This window comes from Dermacentor variabilis, chromosome 4, assembly GCF_050947875.1.
Source record: "Dermacentor variabilis isolate Ectoservices chromosome 4, ASM5094787v1, whole genome shotgun sequence".
NCBI classification, from domain to species: Eukaryota; Metazoa; Arthropoda; class Arachnida; order Ixodida; family Ixodidae; genus Dermacentor; species Dermacentor variabilis.
The window spans coordinates 229,883,865-229,904,254 of record NC_134571.1 but is presented as its reverse complement, the minus strand read 5'-3'; the positions used below and the strand labels follow the sequence as shown (position 1 = coordinate 229,904,254).

The 20,390-nt window shown below is 43.6% G+C and overlaps 2 protein-coding genes and 1 long non-coding RNA gene across 4 annotated transcripts in view; 2 read left to right on the top strand and 1 right to left on the bottom strand.

The window, feature by feature from the left end:
- The window catches only part of LOC142580177 (uncharacterized), a 78,058-nt gene that overhangs the window by 15,331 nt on the left and 42,337 nt on the right, over positions 1-20,390 (top strand). The gene's annotated exons all lie outside the window — the stretch shown is intronic.
- On the bottom strand, positions 8,209-11,663 carry LOC142580169 (uncharacterized). Its single transcript, XM_075691030.1, has 2 exons — positions 10,480-11,663; positions 8,209-8,364 (listed from the first exon to the last, which is right to left on the bottom strand). The coding sequence occupies exon 1, from the start codon at positions 11,003-11,005 to the stop codon at positions 10,622-10,624; it is 384 nt and encodes a 127-aa protein (XP_075547145.1). The 5' UTR covers positions 11,006-11,663; the 3' UTR covers positions 8,209-8,364; positions 10,480-10,621.
- Positions 18,547-20,232, top strand: LOC142580168 (uncharacterized). Its single transcript, XR_012827606.1, has 2 exons — positions 18,547-18,935; positions 20,103-20,232. It is a non-coding gene; the product is annotated as an uncharacterized LOC142580168 (long non-coding RNA).

The window sequence follows — 20,390 nt, the reverse complement described above, 5'->3', positions numbered from 1 at the left end:
GCGAAGGTCTTTATTAACGACCACTTGACACAAGACAACATTCTGTTTGCTCAAGCCCTCGAACTAAAAAAGCAGCACAACTGGAAATTTCTATGGACGGACAACTGCCACATCAAAGCACGAAAGACAGAAGGAGGCCGCGTGTACGTTATTTTTAGCACACGCGACCTTTCGCTAATCGCCTCGTAGCTGTCCAAGCCTTCCGTTTTTACATCTACTCAAATAAATATTCCAAACAATGTATTTTTCTTCAGAAGAACTAAAACGTTCACTAAATAACAGCAGGCTCACCCATAAATCCCTGATACACTTCAACATACATAACCTCTCAAAGAACTATGATAACATGATAGATTTCTTTTCTAATCTAAATAACCTTTTCACTATCATTTGCCTCTCAGAAGTATGGTTGACAAATGCTGATAGCAAGCTATTTGGTATACCCGGATACACAATGGAAGTATGTGTCCGTAAGGATGTTCGGTATGGTGGTTCAGCAATTCTTGTCCAAGATAACCATCCATATCACCGTCGCCATGATCTATCTTTCTCTTGCCCTAACGTTGAATCTGTATTTTTGGAATTCGATAAAACTTTTCTTTCAGCTAACAGTAGAAACACAATAATTGGATCAGTATACCGTTCCCCATCATCTTGCTCTGCAAACTTTTGTTCTCAACTAGATGCTATCTTGAACATCATTGCAAACGAAAACAAAAATGTTGTCATCCTCGGTGACATAAACATAGATATTACTAACCCCAATGATAGTCATTGCTCTAATTATACCAACTGCTATGCGGGATATGGCCTAGATTCATTGATAACCGTACCCACAAGATGTCCTCCGTCTGGATCTCACTCTTTAATAGATCATGTATTATCAAACTTACACCTAGAGCAATGTGCTGGCGTAGTCACTGTTCCCATAACAGACCACTATCCCATATTCGTTCTATTAAAGTCTATTAACACACCGTACCAACGAAACATAAAAACGGCAAACTTTCACACCACTAAGTTCATTAGTCAAATTGCTGAAATCGACTGGAACCCGATTCTTTCTATAACAGACCCAATCCTGGCATTCGAACAATTTAACAACAAAGTTAAAAGCGTGTACTCGGAGTGTACTAACCTAACACAAAATACTCACTGGTTCTCTGCCCCTAGAAACCCATGGATAACAGGATCCCTCTTAAAAAGTATTAAAAAACGTGATAACCTCCATAAAAAATTAAAACACCAACCTTTTAATGTAACTTTAAAGTCGCGGTACATAACTTATTCTAACACACTTACCAGACTCTTCAAAGAAGCCAAGCGTTCCTACTTCGAGACAACGATTGTTAAACACACAAATAACACCCGCAAAACCTGGGATACCATTAGGTTCTTTCTTCATCTGTCTTCACCAAACCACGCACTGAACCAACTTAATACAGGAACAAGGGTAGTAACGGAAGCCACTGACATCGCAAATGAATTGAATACTTTTTTCTGTCCTACACATGATCATTCACTAGACAGTATACCACAGCCAGTACACAGGCAAACCCCTTATTCATTTTACTTGTTCCCTACATCACCCAAAGAAGTATCCGATTCAATCGCTATTTTACGAACTACAGGTCCCGGCCTTGATAATTTATACCCTTCTAAAATCAAATTAGTATCATCCCATATCGCCGATGTACTCTCGCACATTGTTAACTGCATGTTCATAACAGGCCTTTTCCCCGATGAATTAAAACGCGGTAAAATAACTCCTATATTAAAAAAAGGTAACAAAGAATTAATTTCAAACTACCGTCGTATCTGTATGCTATCTTTTTTTAGCAAGGTCATTGAGAAACTACTTGTAACCCGCTTAACAAACTACTTTCACAAATTTAATCTTCTCTCGCCTGAACAACACGGGTTTCGCAAAGGTTATTCGACTGAAACAGCTATAACATCATTCACTGACAAAATAAAACATGCCCTTGACAACTCCCATATTGTTGGTTCAGTTTTCATTGACTTTAGTAAAGCATTTGACACCATCTGTCATAACATCCTTTCTTACAAGTTAGAAGCTCTGGGCATTCGTGGCCCAGCTCTTACGCTCATCCGCAGTTATTTGACTAACAGAACTCAAGTTGTAAATTTCGGAGGTTCACTTTCACGTACTAAACCAGTCACTAGGGCTGCCCCACAAGGCTCACTTTTAGGCCCTTTACTTTTCCTGGTGTACATTAATGATCTTCCTCACTGGTTAACCAGTACTTCATCTATTCTATATGCTGACGACACGACTATATTTACTAATAGCAAATGCATAAATACTCTAATAAAACGACTAAATTCTGACCTAAGCAACTTATCTGCGTGGTGCACAAGTAACAAACTTCACATCAACCCTTCGAAAACTCAGTTTATAGTTTTTCATACACATAAACGCGTCATCGCGCCTGCGCCACCGCTCGTCTTACAAACTCATGTTCTCTCACCTGCACATGAAGTTAACTTCCTTGGCGTCAAACTTGATCCCCAACTTAAATTTAACTTGCATGCTGACATGGTCTCAAAAAAATTGCCTTTGGAATAAGAGTACTAATCCTAACGCGCTCGTATTTTCCACAAAACGTTAGAACTTCACTTTATTACGCATTTATTCACTGTCACTTGCAATACTGCATCTCAGTTTGGGGAAACACATATTCCTCGCACATAATACATCTACAACATTTACAAAATCTAGCCTTGAGGATCATTAATTTCTCTAGTTACATGTCACATGCAGTACCAATTTTCAGTTCCTTAAAAATACTACCATTACGTTACATGCTCCAGCTCAAATTGGTTTTACTAATACACCGCACACTAAATCATGAAATAATTTTAGATGCATTTAATAACTCTGCTCTTACCAACACTAACAATACGAGATTTTCCTCTAACAACAATTTTTTACTCCCTCGAATAAACACTAATTATGGAATGCTTACTTCCCTTTTTACGGCCATTAAATACTGGAACAAACCACCACCCCATATTAAAGCCTGCCGCACAACATTAACATTCAGGAGAGAGACGAAGAAATATTTACTAACGGCACTACTGGCTACTGATTCATTACTACTATAAGTATATATTGTGTACAAATCTATTTCCCAGTTTTCAATGATTCTGTACTTACCCATTGTATCGACAGCCTTTATTTATTGGTTATTCTATATCTTCCTTTGTCTTCTTTTTTATCCTTTCTTAGACATTTCAAATTTTTTGTCGCATAGTCTATATAACATTTGTACTTTGCGTATTGTAAGCATATATTTATTTCTAATTATCTGTTACATTAACCCCGTGTTCTTTGACATGTGTCATTCCTATGTTTCCATAACGTGTCAATTACTACATATTTATTTATTCATACGCTGTATCGGTTTCATTTGCTTGTGTTTTTAACTTCAATTATTGTAAGCAACTTATTGTATTTGTTTATTTTTTCATTAACTTCGTGTTTTCTGATGTCTGTCGCTGCTATGTTGCCAAAATGTATTAATTCATGCAATGTTAAATTACTAATAGGAGGTCCCCCTGACAGTTCTTGTAACTCCGGACATCCTTCTGTGCTAATGATGAATGATGAAATAAATAAAAAAAAAACAGACAAAGCCGGCAATATCATTACTAATATGGATGAGATAGTTCAAGTGGCTGAGGAGTTCTATAGAGATTTATACAGTACCAGTGGCACCCACGACGATAATGGAAGAGAAAATAGTCTAGAGGAATTTGAAATCCTGTAGGTAACGCCGGAAGAAGTAAAGAAAGCCTTGGCAGATATGCAAAGGGGGAAGGCAGCTGGGGAGGATCAGGTAACAGCAGATTTGTTGAAGGATGGTGGGCAGATTGTTCTAGAGAAACTGGCCACCCTGTATACGCAATGCCTCATGACGTCGAGCGTACCGGAATCTTGGAAAAACGCTAACATAATCCTAATCCATAAGAAAGGGGATGCCAAAGACTTGAAAAATTATAGACCGTTCAGCTTACTCTCCGTTGCCTACAAACTATTTACTAAGGTAATCGCAAATAGAATCAGGAACACCTTAGACTTCTGTCAACCAAAGGACCAGGCAGGATTCCGTAAAGGGTACTCAACAACAGACCATATTCACACTATCAATCAGGTGATAGAAAAATGTGCGGAATATAACCAACCCTTATATGTATATAGCTTTCATTGATTACGAGAAAGCGTTTGATTCTGTCAAAACCTCAGCAGTCATGGAGGCATTACAGAATCAGGGTGTAGACGAGCCGTATGTGAAAATACTGAAAGATATCTATAGCGGCTCCACAGCCACCGTAGTCCTCCATAAAGAAAGCAACAAAATCCCAATAAAGAAAGGCGTCAGGCAGGGAGATACGATCTCTCCAATGCTATTCACAGCGTGTTTACAGGAGGTATTCAGAGACCTGGGTTGGGAAGAATTGGGGATAAGAGTTAATGGAGAATACCTTAGTAACTTGCGATTCGAGGATGATATTGCCTTGCTTAGTAACTCAGGGGACCAACTGCAATGCATGCTCACTGACCTGGAGAGGCAAAGCAGAAGAGTGGGTCTAAAAATTAATCTGCAGAAAACTAAAGTAATGTTTAACAGTCTCGGAAGAGAACAGCAATTTACAATAGGTAGCAAGGCACTGGAAGTGGTAAGGGAATACATCTACTTAGGGCAGGTAGTGACGGCGGATCCGGATCATGAGACGGAAATAATCAGAAGAATAAGAATGGGCTGGGGTGCGTTTGGCAGGCATTCTCGGATCATGAACAGCAGGTTGCCATTATCCCTCAAGAGAAAAGTGTATAATAGCTGTATCTTACCAGTACTCACCTACGGGGCAGAAACCTGGAGGCTTACGAAAAGGGTTCTACTCAAATTGAGAATGACGCAACGAGCTATGGAAAGAAGAATGATGGGTGTAACGTTAAGGGATAAGAAAAGAGCAGATTGGGTGAGGGAACAAACGCGAGTTAATGACATCTTAGTTGAAATCAAGAAAAAAAAATGGGCATGGGCAGGACACGTAATGAGGAGGGAAGATAACCGATGGTCACTAAGGGCTACGGACTGGATTCCAAGGGAAGGGAAGCGTAGCAGGGGGCGGCAGAAAGTTAGGTGGGCGGATGAGATTATGAAGTTTGCAGGGACGACATGGCCACAATTAGTACATGACCGGGGTTGTTGGAGAAGTATGGGAGAGGCCTTTGCCCTGCAGTGGGCGTAACCAGGCTGATGATGATGATGATGGTTAGAACATTGGGCCGTTTGCTAGAAGACGGATTCAATCCCACCAACAGTCACACACTCCTTTATAGCCTCATGGATGTACTTCACCCACTTTGGAGGTGGGTTGAGTGTGTACGATTGTGTCACAGTGTGCATGAAATCACAAGTTTGTGGGAGGTACAAGTTATAGGAAGGTCACTTTGATAAATAAGTATGTGCAAGATTACACATGCATAGAAATGTCACAATCATCACAACCTATTGCATACTTAGACAGTTAGCAGTGCTATGTTTTAGTCTAGTTTTTTTTAATTTACTTATGCTCAATGGCTGGAGAAACATTAGCACATGCAAAGAATCCTCGAAACAGAATTCTGTGACACTCTGCACATGACCTATGCGGTTAGGCACGGGGGAAAGGGGGTGGGTCAAGTGCATAGTTTCACCGCAGCATGGTAGGATGTTTAGCGGGGCAGTCAATGAATAAATTTTTTCGCTACGTGTATGTTTAGTGTGCTCTACCAACTCTGAAATGCCAAGGAAAGAAGTGTGTAGTAACTTTCACATGATTATTTACATTTCTTTCTTGGTGCAGAGAAAAGGCACTTTAAGCCATACGGGTTCACTTTATGGTGGAAGCCTTAGAGTACCTAGAACAGCTACTCGTGACCTGAAGCATCCAAACAACAGGGTGATATGAATTTCAATGTGGCAAAGCATGCTGTGTAAGTCTTAGTTTTTATTGGTTAGCTTAGCCTGCAGCGAAATAATAAAAAGCCATAAATTTCTAGTAGCTTAATCACGAAATGCTTAAGTTGTGCATGTTTACGTGTTTTCTCCACACCACATTTAATTTGTAGCTTTTCCTCTAGATGTTTAATACAAATGAGCTTTCACTTTGCTACTTATTTAATTGAAAATTGTTGCATGCTCAACAGTGTTATAGTGTAGTGGAAGTCAGTATGTGAACAAAGCATGGAAAGGTTTATTTAGGTGAGTGCTCTACACCAAGTTATACCAATTGTGAACTTGAAATTATTTTTATCCCTCAGATACGTCACCTTTTCATAGCCATTTCATGTAGTGAAGCAGGTTACCTTTATATAGCTCTTTTAATCAGCACAGATTTCTCTGCTACATTAAAGTAACATTTCGATGGGCTACACTGTCGTACACTATAAAAATGTGCTGTATTCTTTCAGTCAAACAAACTAAGAATAACTTTGAATTAATATTGAGGCTGTTTTCAGGCAACATTCAAAATGCCTTTTTCTAAATGTTCACTGAACATCCATGTAATACGCACAAGTCTTGCAGCGAAATGTCTATGGGATACCCAGAAAATGTTCTAGAAAAAAAAATGTATGCATAGGGCATGCAAAAATGTAACCTGGATGACTGAATTGTGTTACAATTCTTTAAAGTATGCTCAGATTAGGTACAGGGGCCCAATACTTGATCACCCATGCAACAGTGAAAGACAATCGAACAGTAAATGTGTGTTGTGCTTTTCGAGTTTATTGCAAAACAGTGTAATCTGGACTTGAGTGTTGGGTTGTTATAGAGTGCTGCCCTTTAGCATGAATTTTTTAAATGCTCTCTCTGTTCATTTGTGTTCATAACCAATAAAAATTGTAGACAAAGCTATACCTTGCCGTACCTCCGACATTGTCCTACAGGTACCTTGGCATTGAACTTACAACTCATCTTTCCTGGAGTACACACATAACAGCTATCTGCGCAAGAGCTTCGAAAACTCTGGGTTATCTTCGACGGAACTTGCGTAAATCCCCTGCTACAGTTCGTAAATTAGCATATCAGACTTTTGTTCGCCCACAGTTAGAATTTGCGTCATCTGTATGGTCACCACATCAAAATTATCTAGTTGATATGCTAGAAGAAATTCAGAACAGGGCATCGCACTTCATCACAAATAACTACGAAAGAACTTGTAGCGTGACCAAGATTAAAGCAGATATTTCGCTCCAGCCACTTGAAACTCGTCGCACGATAAGTCTTCTTTGCCTTTTCCATAGATACGTCCATGGTAATCGACCTCACGTGTTGCCACTTGAAGTACCAGCGCGCACGTCACGTCGCCTTAACAATAGCCATAGTTTCATGCGCATATTCGGCAATACACTGTCATTTAATGCATCAGCACTGCCACGTGTCATAACCGTATGGAACAGTCTTCCTGATAACATTACGAGCATAACAGATCGTGACGCTTTTTGCAAAGAATTGCAAAGTTTCCTGTAGAAACATTGTATAAGGATGTTATTTACCTGCTTTCCTTCCCTGTTTCTCACATATGTATTTTTGTGTGCATGAGTATATTACTGTGTTTACGCTCTCTAAACCTTAGCCTAGACAAACATTTATTGAACTTCGCTTTACTTATCTTGTGAATGCCTGTATTGATATTTATACTGTTTACCCCTATACTGCTTTACTTATCTTGTGAAAGCCTGTATTGATGTTTATACTGTTTACTCCTGTTGAATCACTTTGTGTCCCCCCCTTACCCAATGCCCTTAAATGGGCCTGTAAGGTATTTTAAATAAATAAATTTTGACAGTGACAAGCACCTGATCAAGGAGGAGTATTTAAAAAGACTCGCCTAGGAATTAATTGGCACATACCTAACGTAGTTAGTGCAAAAAGAAACTTGTGTGTAGGCTAGTTTGTTCTTGAACATGGAAGCCAAGTTGTGCTGCATAGCTGATGCAAAATACTCCTAAATAAGAATGCGAAGGCACTCAAGATGGTGCACAATCATCTTCTGTGTTTCATATTAACTATGCAGTGCAAGTTGGTTTCATAGCAGGTGAGTGTTATGCATTTGCAAAAAAAAAAAAAAGTTATAGCTTATATGCTGCATTGGCCTGTTACATACACAATGCCAGCTTTGCAAGAAAATAAATATGTATAATCAATCTTTTATTGGCAGAACCATTACAGCAAAATATACAAGTCTGATTTTCCATCTTAGACAATAGTGTAATATTTAGATAGAGGTACAGACGCTCCTGATGACTTGATGGTAGTGTGAATGCATGCAGCTGGTACATCAGTGGACCTGTACAAGAGGGAAAAAACGCAGGTGAAGTACAAAGGATTAAGAAGAATCTGCAACTTGCACTCTGAGATGAACATGTCACTGTGCAGCACATGCCATGTACACAACAAAATTTTAGAATTAGGAAAAATCTTGGTCAAAATGCGTAGCTCGTTCATGTCTTTATCTATCATGACTACTCTGCAAGCAGATACAATGAACGGGTTAAACTCTGCAAACTTGGCAAACATAGCCTCCACAATTTCAGTCGTTTCATTTTGCAAAAAGGCATCACACACAGGTCTTCCACGACCTCCACCATCTTCAACCAATATAGAGTACAAGATATAGCCTTCAATGTTTACTTTATATGTTCCATCAATAAATAAAATCTCTGGGTACTTTTCCAAAATCTCACGCATGTGCGTTGTCTGAAGTAGCACAAATTGCAGGTTATTTGATTCTTTTCATAGTGAATGACTCAGTTTGGATTATTTGCTAACAAGGTGTCTATTTTTTGTAAAACCATTTCTCCGTGAGCCTGCTCGCAACGAGCAGGCTCACGGAATAGGAATATAGGAATAGAAAACCTTTGCTTGTAATTGTTAACATCTTTTGTAGTTAATTTCTTGCCCGTTTTCTGTTCGACCAAATTTTTAAAATACTTTGGGCCAATATTACATTTGGCAAAATCAAAGAATTCTACCTTCTCTGCATCGTTTAGAAGCCTGCTTTGAGGATACAAGTTATAATACTTCGTGGCGTGATTACGCTTAGCTTGCAGCTTGGTTATTTTGTAGTGAAGAGTAGGTGATTTGCACAGGCTTACTGAAACTGCCATTTCACAACCAGTACCATTGTATGCTTGCTTGGGTCGCTTTCCTGTGCCTGTTGGTTTTATAGCATGACCATGAACACAGCTATATGAAATCCTATTATACTCAAACTCTTTAGATACTGTTGCAAATGGACTTCTATGAGACCTCTTTATTGTGACTATGTGCTTGCCCTCCCTGCACCATTCATCAAGGCTTTGCCTAAAAGAAATAAAATTATCAAATGTTGCATTTAAATAAACTTTGCTGCCTCCCCCATGCAATAAAGTGACAGTGTTAGGAACTCTGGTTGTGTTAGCACCAGCTCCTTCACAAACAGCCTGGGTATCAGAGCTGGCAGGCCTGCAGCTGGATGTCAAAGCAGCCTCACAACACCTACGTCGCGTGGGAGCAATGCACGCAGCTTTGTCAAGGTCACCAGCCTCTGTGCCAGGATTGCTCGTCATCTGCCCTCCATCTTGCATTGTTTCTGACCTACAGCATTTGCAGACAATGACCTCATTTGGAACACCATTTATGACAGGTCTGCACTCAGCCATAGCGACTACCAAGCAGTCTTTATTCTACCTGCTAGCCACATGCTGCACCTTGCCAAAACTATCACAAATGGCGTCATGAGGGGCACTGGCTTGTCCTTCAAGCTTGCTACTAGAGACAGCAGAAGGAGCAGACTCAGACTTTATACTGTCAATGCATGTCTGTTTCTGGCTTACAACTGCTCTCAAAGGTGAAGCGAACTTCAAGAACTTGGCAGCTGTCACAGCAAGAACTTTGCCTTTCCTGTCTGCAGCCAGGTCACAGCTCCATTCTTGCTTGTGCAGTGCTGCAGCCTTCCGTCTCCTCCTCGATACTACCAGTTTCCACTCCCTCTCGCCACAGTGGGAGACAGCCTCTGGCACAGCTGCTTCTTGAGCACTGGCCTCTCCTTCCCCCACATGTGAGCACACAGCAGGAGCACTCTCATGCTTTTGTGTGGCTCTCCTAGTTTTCCAGACACAAGTGGTGCTTGCACCTCGACCAGGGATCATTGGCTCAGCAGACCTCCCCTCGGCTTTTCCCCTACTTGGTACACTTGTGCCATGGAAAGTGGGGGAAAGCAGGCTGTCCCAGGTGAACCAAGCCTTGCTTCCCTTGCAACGGACACGGACACCGCCAACAAGTGAAAATCCAGCACCTTGAAGGGTTCTGGTAGGCTGGTTGGTGCCGTGCCTCTGCAAGGGAGCAGTGCTGGCTTTCCAGACAGGAGCTGGTGCTGTGGAAGGTCCACTTGCTGCTTGCAAAGAAATTAAAATATGCAAACCAAGCGGGGGAAAGTCAGCCTCGGAGATGGCGGGGATGCTGTCCTGCTGAGTCCAACTGGTCTATGAAGAAGGTGCCTGGGTCTCCTTGTAGGACTGCTGGATGCGGCTTCTCTCCAGATGGATGGACAGGGTGCAGGCCCCCTAGTACAGGAAGTCTGCCAGCACCTCGTTACCAAAGCGGCTCGGGTGGACACCATCTCTGCTCAGGCAACTGGGCCAGTTGTCCACGAGACCACCCAGGAGTGTGTAGCCGCACTCGTGGCAGTACTGCATCAGGGCTGTGTTAATCTTTTCGTAGTTATCATTCAGGTCATGCAACCATGAGGACTGAGCTTCCCATGAGCTGTACTGATTCTGCCCCCGAGGAAGAATGGCAGAAAAAGCTACATGCACCATGGTATTTCTCTCAATGATCCCCTGAGCGAGCTGGCGATACTTGTCCATGCACACGCTGACACTGTCAACAGTGTTGTTAGTGCCAACGTGCACAATGACATCAAAACCAGCTAGCTTGTCAGCAATCATTGACAGCAAATTGACAGCAAATGCTCAATCCTTACTCCTCTATGCGCGGCAACACTGACAAACTACGACGCGATGGGAAATACTGGTCCGCGTATTTCACCATCGAGTCACCGGCAACCAAAATACGTGTCATGTTGCAAGCAGCGCAATCTAAACTGACACCTAGAAGAAAAAAAAAAAGACTGCGAGAAAATAAATCTGAGCTTCTAGTCAGCACTATACATACGTTAAATCCGAGAAATCCGCGCTAGGGTTGAACAAAGCAAGCGGTCGCGAACAAGGACAGCAAGATCAGCAAATACGCGACTAACACAATCAAAATACCATCAAAATACTTATTAGAATATATATAAATAACGCTAGCAAATATAAAATAACCCTGCAAAGCAGCTTTCGCACATATAAAAGGATGATGTCAAAGGCTTGCGAGGATGCAGCAGAACCAGGCCTTGGGTCTAGCACCAGCGGCAGTAGAAAAGCACGACCCGCAAGCGCGGCTGACGGGATGCGTACTGAATGTCACGTGCGAACAAACAATCAAACCACGCGCCCTCGAAAAAACGGAAATACGCATGCATGTGACGTTAACATTTAGTGACGTCACTTCCGTGCGTTGCAGGAGTTGGTTCTGTGTGGGGTCGTCTGGGGAGCACCGCGTTGCAGCAGTCTTTGCCTACTTTTAACGTCGACGAATTGGGGCCGCGAGCATCGAGAAAAAGAAGAATGTGAAATGAGATTAACAGAAATTGTTTTATTTTTTTTATTCTTTCCTGAAAAAATTAAAAATATCTGCGTATAAATTAAATTAAACTTTGCGGCTTACTTCCATTGCCTAGCGACAGGCGAACCAGGCCCCGCACACTCTCAAGTTCAACAAATGGCCACAGAGGGCGAAAAATCAATCGAGGCGCGTTTCAGCGTAAGCGCGCAAGTGGAGCTACTGTAATTTGGTCGAATACTTTAATTTGTGCTTTCTCTGCTAGGGGCGCTGAACATGCTGAACTTTTTAATTTACACAAACCATTGACATGAACAATCAACGTGTCTAAGGATATTTTTTTACCGCAGGCAAATAGGCAGTTGATTTTTTTTAATTTGATTGTTGAAGCTGCTTTTTAGTCATAGCGTCAAGGTTTTTGTACTTGATTAACCACCGACAGCCGACAGCCTATTGGTATCGATGCGTTTCCTGGCCGTTGGCGTTCGAATACTACGGCGGTAAAACATTTTCGAAAGCATGCTGGTTTCGTCTGCGAGTCATTACACAGACTTGCTGTAAAGAGGTCTACTCTTGGCAAAAAATAGTGCCTCATTTTGCTTAGGCGTTGATTATCATAATGAATGCCGCGGATGTTGACGGAATACGCTTGAAGGTATGTTTTTATGCCGTTGATCTCCATAACACCGTAAGTACGCAAACCGATGTCACAGAACACCCGATGCATCGTTGTGTGTTCTCCGTCATCGCTTGTTTGCTGTACGCCTACTAATTCTTCACTTCTTCTTCAAATGTTGCATCCTCCTTTTGTCCTTGTTCTCTTGTGCTTCACTTACAGTATGTCGTTCCGTCAGCTGTAATGCGCATTTGCAAAACCAATACGTTTGATAAGACACAGTGGTTATCATAATTTCACTACACATGTATTAAGCTGGCACATATGGTTCAGATACAGATACCTGTATGCGGACTTGCACGACGTTGATGCGGAGATTAGGATAATTATGACACCCCTAAGGAAGAGGCAGCTGACGGCCGTATGTTGCGTTCTTTCCGCCAAATTACCCGGCCTGGTAGTGCTCTAAAGATCCTGTATAAAAGTGACACGCGGTGACAGGGAAATTATTATGTTTAGCAGCCGACTGTACGTTTTGTAGCTTAGGTCTTCTTTCTTGTGCGTTTGTGCTACCCTTAATGAGCCATTTCTTGACTATGTTCTTGACTATGTAACCGCGTTTGTGTGGATCCGTAGACGTGTGCTTTTTGTTGTACTTGTAAAATGCAAATAAAATATTTTCAAGCTTACTCAATCTTTGGTGTGTGCGTTTATTCCAGTCGAGGCCATCGTGCCACCTGGAAACCGCACTCTGTCAGTAGCCCTACACGAAATGCAACAGCTGGAGCGCGGCGGCACAACTCGGGGTAACGGCGGCGTAATAAACGAAAAACCGCTCGGGATGCCCTTAAAAGTCAGTTCAGAGTGTGCCTTAACTCGATATGACTCAGCGCTACAAATATTCTGCTGCGCCTTGATCGTGCTCCCGCCAGTTTGGTTGCTGTGTGGCAAACGTAGCGCCTACATACATCTGTAGGCGCTACGTTTGCCACACAGCAACCTAACTAGCGGGAGCACGATCGATGCGCAGCAGCCAGAACCCAGTAGGTAAAGCGACCATACTGGGCCTCTTCGATTTTCGGAGTTCTGGCAGCCCGCTGGCAGCTAGATGGCAGCCAGTTAGTTCCGGTTCTGACAGGAAGTCACATGGGCTGGGACCCCAAGACAACCCGAACCTGCCCGAAGTTTGCAAAATCGAACGCCGGTACAGCTGGCCAAATGTAAACATGCTACCAGCATGGCAGCGCCCGTCGAGGCCGGCACGCGCTCGGCGTAGTCGGCCCATTTATGCGTTGCCAGCTTGAAAATATATTGTTGCATTCAGGGATACGATCACTTTCGCGCGATTTCGCGCGACTCGGCGCAGGACGCGTACTCGGCCAATCTCGCTTGCGCAGCGCAACAGATGGCCTCCGACGCGGCGGATGAGAAGACGCGAAATCGTGATTGTATACCCGAAAGCGATAGCTGGAGGATCCCTGCTCGCAGCGATCACGTCGACCACCGGCGACATTTGATGAGTTGGCGTTGTGTCATCACAAGACATGAAAAAGCAGGTTATCGGGTACGTCTAGCTCATACGCATAAAATTTCGCGTCGACCTGCTTGGGCTTCGATTTCGTAAAGTTTGTTGTGGCTGATGGTACTTCTCATTTAAGGAGCTGGGGACGCGGCTGGCGCATGAAAATGCACGTCGCCTGTGACGAGCGAAACGTTTCACACGAGAAACAACATTGGTCGCAATCATGAGAGCAATAAGCCAATGTACGTGTGTCTAAATGTACCGAGTGCAATCAGTGTATTCTTAGATCAACGGCCTGCAGTTCGAACACATATCGGTTTCGAGCTGCCACAGCATACGACGGAGAGACGGAGCAAACACGGGCTAGCTGCAAGGCCTTCGCTAACTGCAGAGAAAGGAGATATACATACGCGATATATGTGAAAAGGAACGCCACCAGAGAAATACGAACCCAAAATGTACCGCAATGTGTGAGTGAGCGTCTACAACTTGCGTGGAACACGATGCAGATAACATGCACGCATGAGAGCGCGGCGCGCTGTTCACCGCCGCGAAGAAGCAATCAGCTGGGGACACGCACACAAAAGCTTCAAACGGTTCACCACGGCTCGTATCACACCGCTTCGCGATGCGGAACGGTGCGTTAGTACCTAAAAAACGCTAGAAGTAAGGAAATCCGAAGATGACCGTAGACGGTTGGCTGAGCGAGGTAAATTTAAGTCCTCAAGCACCCGCGTTGCAATCCGTGAAGCCCCCGTAAAGATGGCGGTGAGCGCCCATCGCCTCTTTTAGTCGTCTGCTAGCCAGAGAACTTCCAGAGAGCAGCCAGACCAAAATCGTCCTGGCAGGTTCTGGCAGCCCGCGGGTAGCCAGAACCGTCCAGCGCGAGCAAAACGAACGCTCGGCGGAAGTGCGTAGCGCGGTGGGCGGAGCAACCCGAGAAAAACGAAGACGCTCTGGCTGGCTCTGGCAGCCCGCGGGTAGCCAGAAGTGGAAAATCGAAGAAGCCCACTGTGCAAAACCCCGTTTCCGGATGGATGGATGGATGTTATGAGCGTCCCCTTTGCAACGGGGCGGTGGCTTGCGCCACCAAGCTCTTGCTACTGTGCTGCCTAATATCCTACCTAGGTTAACCAATGAGAAACAAAAAAAGACACTATGAACTACCCGTCCAAATTTTCTGATACCCTATTGCGAACTGTGCTTTTGTACGTCTCCGTCTTTTGTCGTTTCCCTACTTTTCTTCCACCAATCCTCCAATTGCCTCTTACTGATGTCTATTGCGGACCTGTTTACTTTACCATTCCTCCCGCTGAACCCAAGGGCTTCAAGGAGGCCAGTGGTGCCTAGATCGACCGCTGGATAGACGTCTTCACATTCTAATAAAATATGCTCCGTCGTTTCCCTAGCTTTACCGCAGCAAGCACATGCTTCTTCTTCCTTCTTATATCTCGCTTTATAGGTGCGTGTTCTAAGGCATCCCGATCTCGCTTCGAAAAGTAATGAGTTTCCTTTTGAGTTATCATAAATGGTTTCTTTCCTAATTTCGTTTTTTCCCCTTAAGTAGTTACTCATGGCAGGTTTCTTTTCCATTGCCGCCACCCATGAGATTAATTCAGCCTCTCTGACTTTTCGCTTGACCTTCTTTGTTGCTGTGTTGCCCACCCCACAGGCCGCATACTTGCTGGTAAGCTTCCTAGTTCTTTTCCTCCACTGTGAATCAATGTTTTGCCTGTACAGATACCTGAACACTCTCCCAGCCCATTTACTTTCCTCCATATTCCTCAGCCGTTCTTCATACTCAATTTTACTGCGAGCTTCCCTCACTTCAAAGCTAGTCCAGCCCATATCCCCTTGCACAGCTTCATTTGTAGTCTTCCGTGAGCGCCCAATGCGAGGCGACCCACTGACCTTTGGTTCCCGTCGAGTCCTGATTGTACCCCTGATTTAAAGCAAACAACCGCATTTCCAAAAGTAAGTCCTGGAACCATTACCCCTTTCCACATACCTCGGAGGACCTCGTACCTATTGTATCCCCATAGCGCTCTGTGCTTCATTATGGCTGCATTTCCCTTCCCCTTGACTGTTATGGTTTTTTCCTGTGTTTCCATATATCCGTTGACTTCGTTTATCCATATACCAAGGTATTTATATTCTGTTACCCGAGGTATTTCTAGGCCCTGTATCTCCACTGTCTGTGCACTGTTTTCATTGAATACAATAACACCTGATTTTCTAACACTAAATTTCAAACCTAAATTGTTGCCTTCCTGTCCACAGATATTAGCCAGACGTTGCAAATCACTTTGCTTGTTTGCGAGCAACACAATGTCGTCCGCATAAAATAAACCTGGGAGTTGCTGCTCTATTACTGTACCTGCCTGTTTGTATGATAGATTAAACCCGATATTACTTCCTTCTAGCGCCCTCTCCATCCTCACCATGTACATCATAAACAGCAGCGGGGATAAAGGGCACCCCTGTCTCAGTCCCTTGTTGATATGAACTTTCTCCGCGCTCCTCATCCCTTCCCATTCAACGCAAACAGTATTTTCTAGGTAAATCTCTCTCAAAAGCTGTATACAATCGTTACCTAAGCCTTCCCCTTCCAGAATATCCCACAAAATGATGCGGTCTACGTTGTCGTATGCTCCTGTAATGTCCAAAAAGGCCACATACAACGGTCTGCTTTCTGCTTTTGATATTTCAATACACTGAGTAAGAACAAACAAGTTATCATCCAAACGCCTACCTATTCTAAAGCCATTCTGAAGCTCTCCCAAAATGCCATTATTTTCTGCCCATGCTTGAAGCTTTAATTTGATTGCCTGCATTGCTAACCTGTATATTACCGATGTAATGGTCAACGGTCTATACGAGTGAATTCTGTCTTTCTCCCCCTTACTTTTATAAATTAAATTCATTCTACTTTGTCGCCAACTGTCTGGTATTCGTCTATCTTTTAAAGTTTTTTCAACTGCTTTCACGAGAGCTTCCTTACTTTTTGGTCCCAGTTCATTTATCAGCCTAACGGGAACCTCGTCTAGCCCTGTGGCTTTGCGCTTAGGAATTTTCTCTTCCGCTTTCTTCCAGTTTAAATTTGTAAGCACTATCTCCTTTCCCCCTTGGGTCTCTTTCATGCTCTTTTTTTCTTCAAATACAACCTCGTCCTTGCGTTGGAAAGATTCGGCTGTTACTTTTTGGATGTAATTTATTGCTGCTTCTCCTTCCAGTCTGTTTTCATCTTCGTCTAGGATATGTTGTTGTATTGTTGTTGACTTCCTGCCTAATAATTTTATGTGATTCCAAAATATTCTAGGTGCGGCCTTCTTTTTCTCACGTATTTCTGACAACCAACTTTCACTTTCACCTTTTAATTTTGCTTGCACCAGTATTTGAACCATAGACTTTTTCTCCCGGTATATTTCCCATTTACTGGTTACTTCATCCTGTGGCAACTGCGCCTTCTTTGCCTGCCTGTGCTCTCGAGATGCCTTCTGTCGTTCGGCGATCGCTTCTCGTATCTCCTTGTTCCACCAGCTTTTCGGTTTCTTTTTTCCTTTCCAATGAACATGTTGTTTCTCTTTCCGTATTTCTGTCGTTACTACACTTAGAAGCTCACCATATTCCCACCCCTTACTTGGCAACTTGCCAATTTCTTCCTCCACTCTAGTGACTATATTTGCTATTTGTTCAGCGTTCAAATTTGGACTGGCCATTTTGCTTTCGTTGCTCTCTTTCCCAACTACATATCCCATTTTCAAAATGATGCGTTTATGGTCACTCCCTATGCTGCTAAACCCTTCCTCATCGATGACCATTTCTCTCAACTTATCATGAATTCCTTCTGTCATCAGACAGTAATCAATGGTCGATTGCCGGTTTCCCACTTCCCACGTTATCTGTCCTTCACACTTAGGCCCTGTATTCACGATCACGAGGTTATGTTGCTCGCAAAGGTCTAGCATTGACTTCCCGTTATTGTCGGTATAGCCATCTAAATCCTGTATGTGGGCATTCATGTCACCTAATAGGACTATCTCAGCACCATTCCCGAAACCCCTAATATCAGCGTTTATGCATTCCACTAACTCTTTATTCTTCTCTGTGCAATTTATTCCGGTCCACAAATACGCAACTCCAAGCCTAGTTTCTTTCCCACTCATTGTACCTGATAACCAAAGATGCTCTTGACATTGTGAATTTACTCTTTTCCATTTGGCTCCCTGATGGATGAGCATTCCGACTCCCCCTCCCTTTCTTTCCGACTTAGTTCTGTTGCACCCTTCCCATACATAATTCTCAATAACTGGCGGCTCTTCTGAGTCTCTAAGGTGCGTTTCTGTAACCGCATACACCCCTATTTGTTCTCTATGTAACTGCTCCTCAATCTCTGCCCACTTTTCCTTTCTTCTACCGCCCTGCATGTTTATGTAGCCTATTGCATGGCGAGCTCTTGTTCTTGCTTTCCTCCTTTTTCTGTTTTCGACGGCGATGCTCTTCTGATGTTCCCCTAGGGGACCTTCTTTATTACTACCTACTCTGACCTCCTGAGCGCCCGCGGGCCCCCTAAAAAAGCAACAGCGCGACCCCCAAGTCGCCAGCCCACTTCTCGTGCTAGCCTGTAATTGAAGTGGATCCCATCTCGTTTAAAACCACCACAACTTCTCACTTCCCTGTTTACTTCGACAACCTCGAAGCCTTTCTCTCGGCTCATTTTCCATATTGTCGTTTCCTGTTGTACAGCGCCACCTGTGGTCACATACTTTAGTTCACGACGCCACCGCTACGCTTATTTCCGTAGCACTGTGGAAGGTACAGTTGCCCTTCTCTAAGTTTGTATAGGTGTTCTGTGGGCGAACCGGCGAATGACGAGCCAGATGTTTGCGTCATTCGTCAGACACGCCGCCGAAGCGAGAGAGAGCGGCCGCGCATCTGAGCGTTGGACTGTTCGGGGGCCCGTCTGCCTGTTTTTCTATTTTGGTATTTAGCCTGGTTTGGTGGCCTCCCGGCGAATTATTGCGTTCATTGGGAACTTCGACAAGGCAGCACTGCACTATTGGACTGCGGCAAGGTGAGAAACTTTGTTCGACAGTCTGCGACGCACTTCAAGCAATTAGGCTTACTGCCCGGCAACTAGGCTAGACTTGTGACGCAGTTAACGAAAAACAGCGTGGCCGTCGTGGAGCAGTTGATTTGAATTAAAGAATCGCACTGGGAGATGTTTGCGACGCTTCCTATAAGCCCCAATATTGTTTTAACTAATTTCTGTAGTTTTGGGCACGCTAGTCGCACAGGGTGCTGTGACGCAGTTTCGCGTGTACTGAATTTTACTGTGACAAGTTTTGGTGCTTTCTCTGACTTCTAACATTATTGAAACTAATTTCATAGCTTTTTGGGCTACCTTTCGAGCGCAGTGGGCGCGCCTGGCGCTGTGACTCGGTTAGCGAAAATCAGCTCGGCCGTGGTGCGCGGTTTCGCGCTTTAATGCACTGACAAGTTCATGGCGCTTTTCTTTCTCTGACGCCCAACATTGTTGAAAATTATTTTCGATACTTTTATGTTATGAGACCCGCTCGCCGCGCCTGTTGTGACGCAGCGAAAAGCAGCTCGGCCGTGGTGACAGTTCGGCGCGTACTGAATCTTATTCCGACAAATTTGTCGCAATTTTTATGTCCCCGCAACACTTTAAGCCTTCTTTCGGTACCTACGCTTGTAGAAAACGCGACGAGCAATCGTCAAGAGTGATAACACGGGAGTGCGTTGCTTGCGCCTGCAGAACGCGCAATGGATAAGCCAAGGAGCTCAAACGCCAGGAACTAGTAACACGAAAATTCTGTCTTCTGAACGGCACCCACGCATTTTGTCTTGAGTGCGAGTAGAAGGAATTCTGCGAGCGTCCAGCATGCTCTGATTGAGAGCCTGTGTTGTGGCCACCTCTGTGTATTCGTAGCGTACTGTCGCATCGGTTGTAGCCAAGTTCGCGAAACGCGCCGGTGCCCGCGCATTCGTGCTATTAAAGTGCAGGAAATAAGTATTGGGAAGAGGGGAATGCTTGGAATTAGTGTGTTTGTGGTATGTACGGTATTGCTTGAGACGAGTCGGGTATTTTCTACGCCGTGTGTGTAAATACGAACTGCTTTTGTTCGTAATGCCGCCCACTCACCACTTTCGCACGCTTCGTCTCTACAGGCATTATTCTTAGATGTTAATACCAAAATAACGCTTGTAATTTTTTCAGCTCACATCGTCTGGTGGAGCTTCCTGCGGAAACTACTGCTGCTTACCTGGTGCCACAACGCTGGACGAATGCACAAAAGCCCGCGACGAGCATTTACAAAGAATAAAATAAACGTTAATTTTTCCACATTTCACAAGGTGTCTTGCGTCTTTATGAAATTGCACGTGTCACATATTCAATGGAGGCTTGTGAAGATCGTTCGCAATCAATTTTACTTAATAAAATAATTTGCAAATGTTTATTAAATAAAAAAATATGTAAATAAATATTTGCTGCAAAAGCAAAAAA

Excerpts from the sequence above, each read along its gene's own strand:
- LOC142580169 (XM_075691030.1), bottom strand. The coding sequence starts at position 11,005 with ATGATTGCTGACAAGCTAGCTGGTTTTGATGTCATTGTGCACGTTGGC.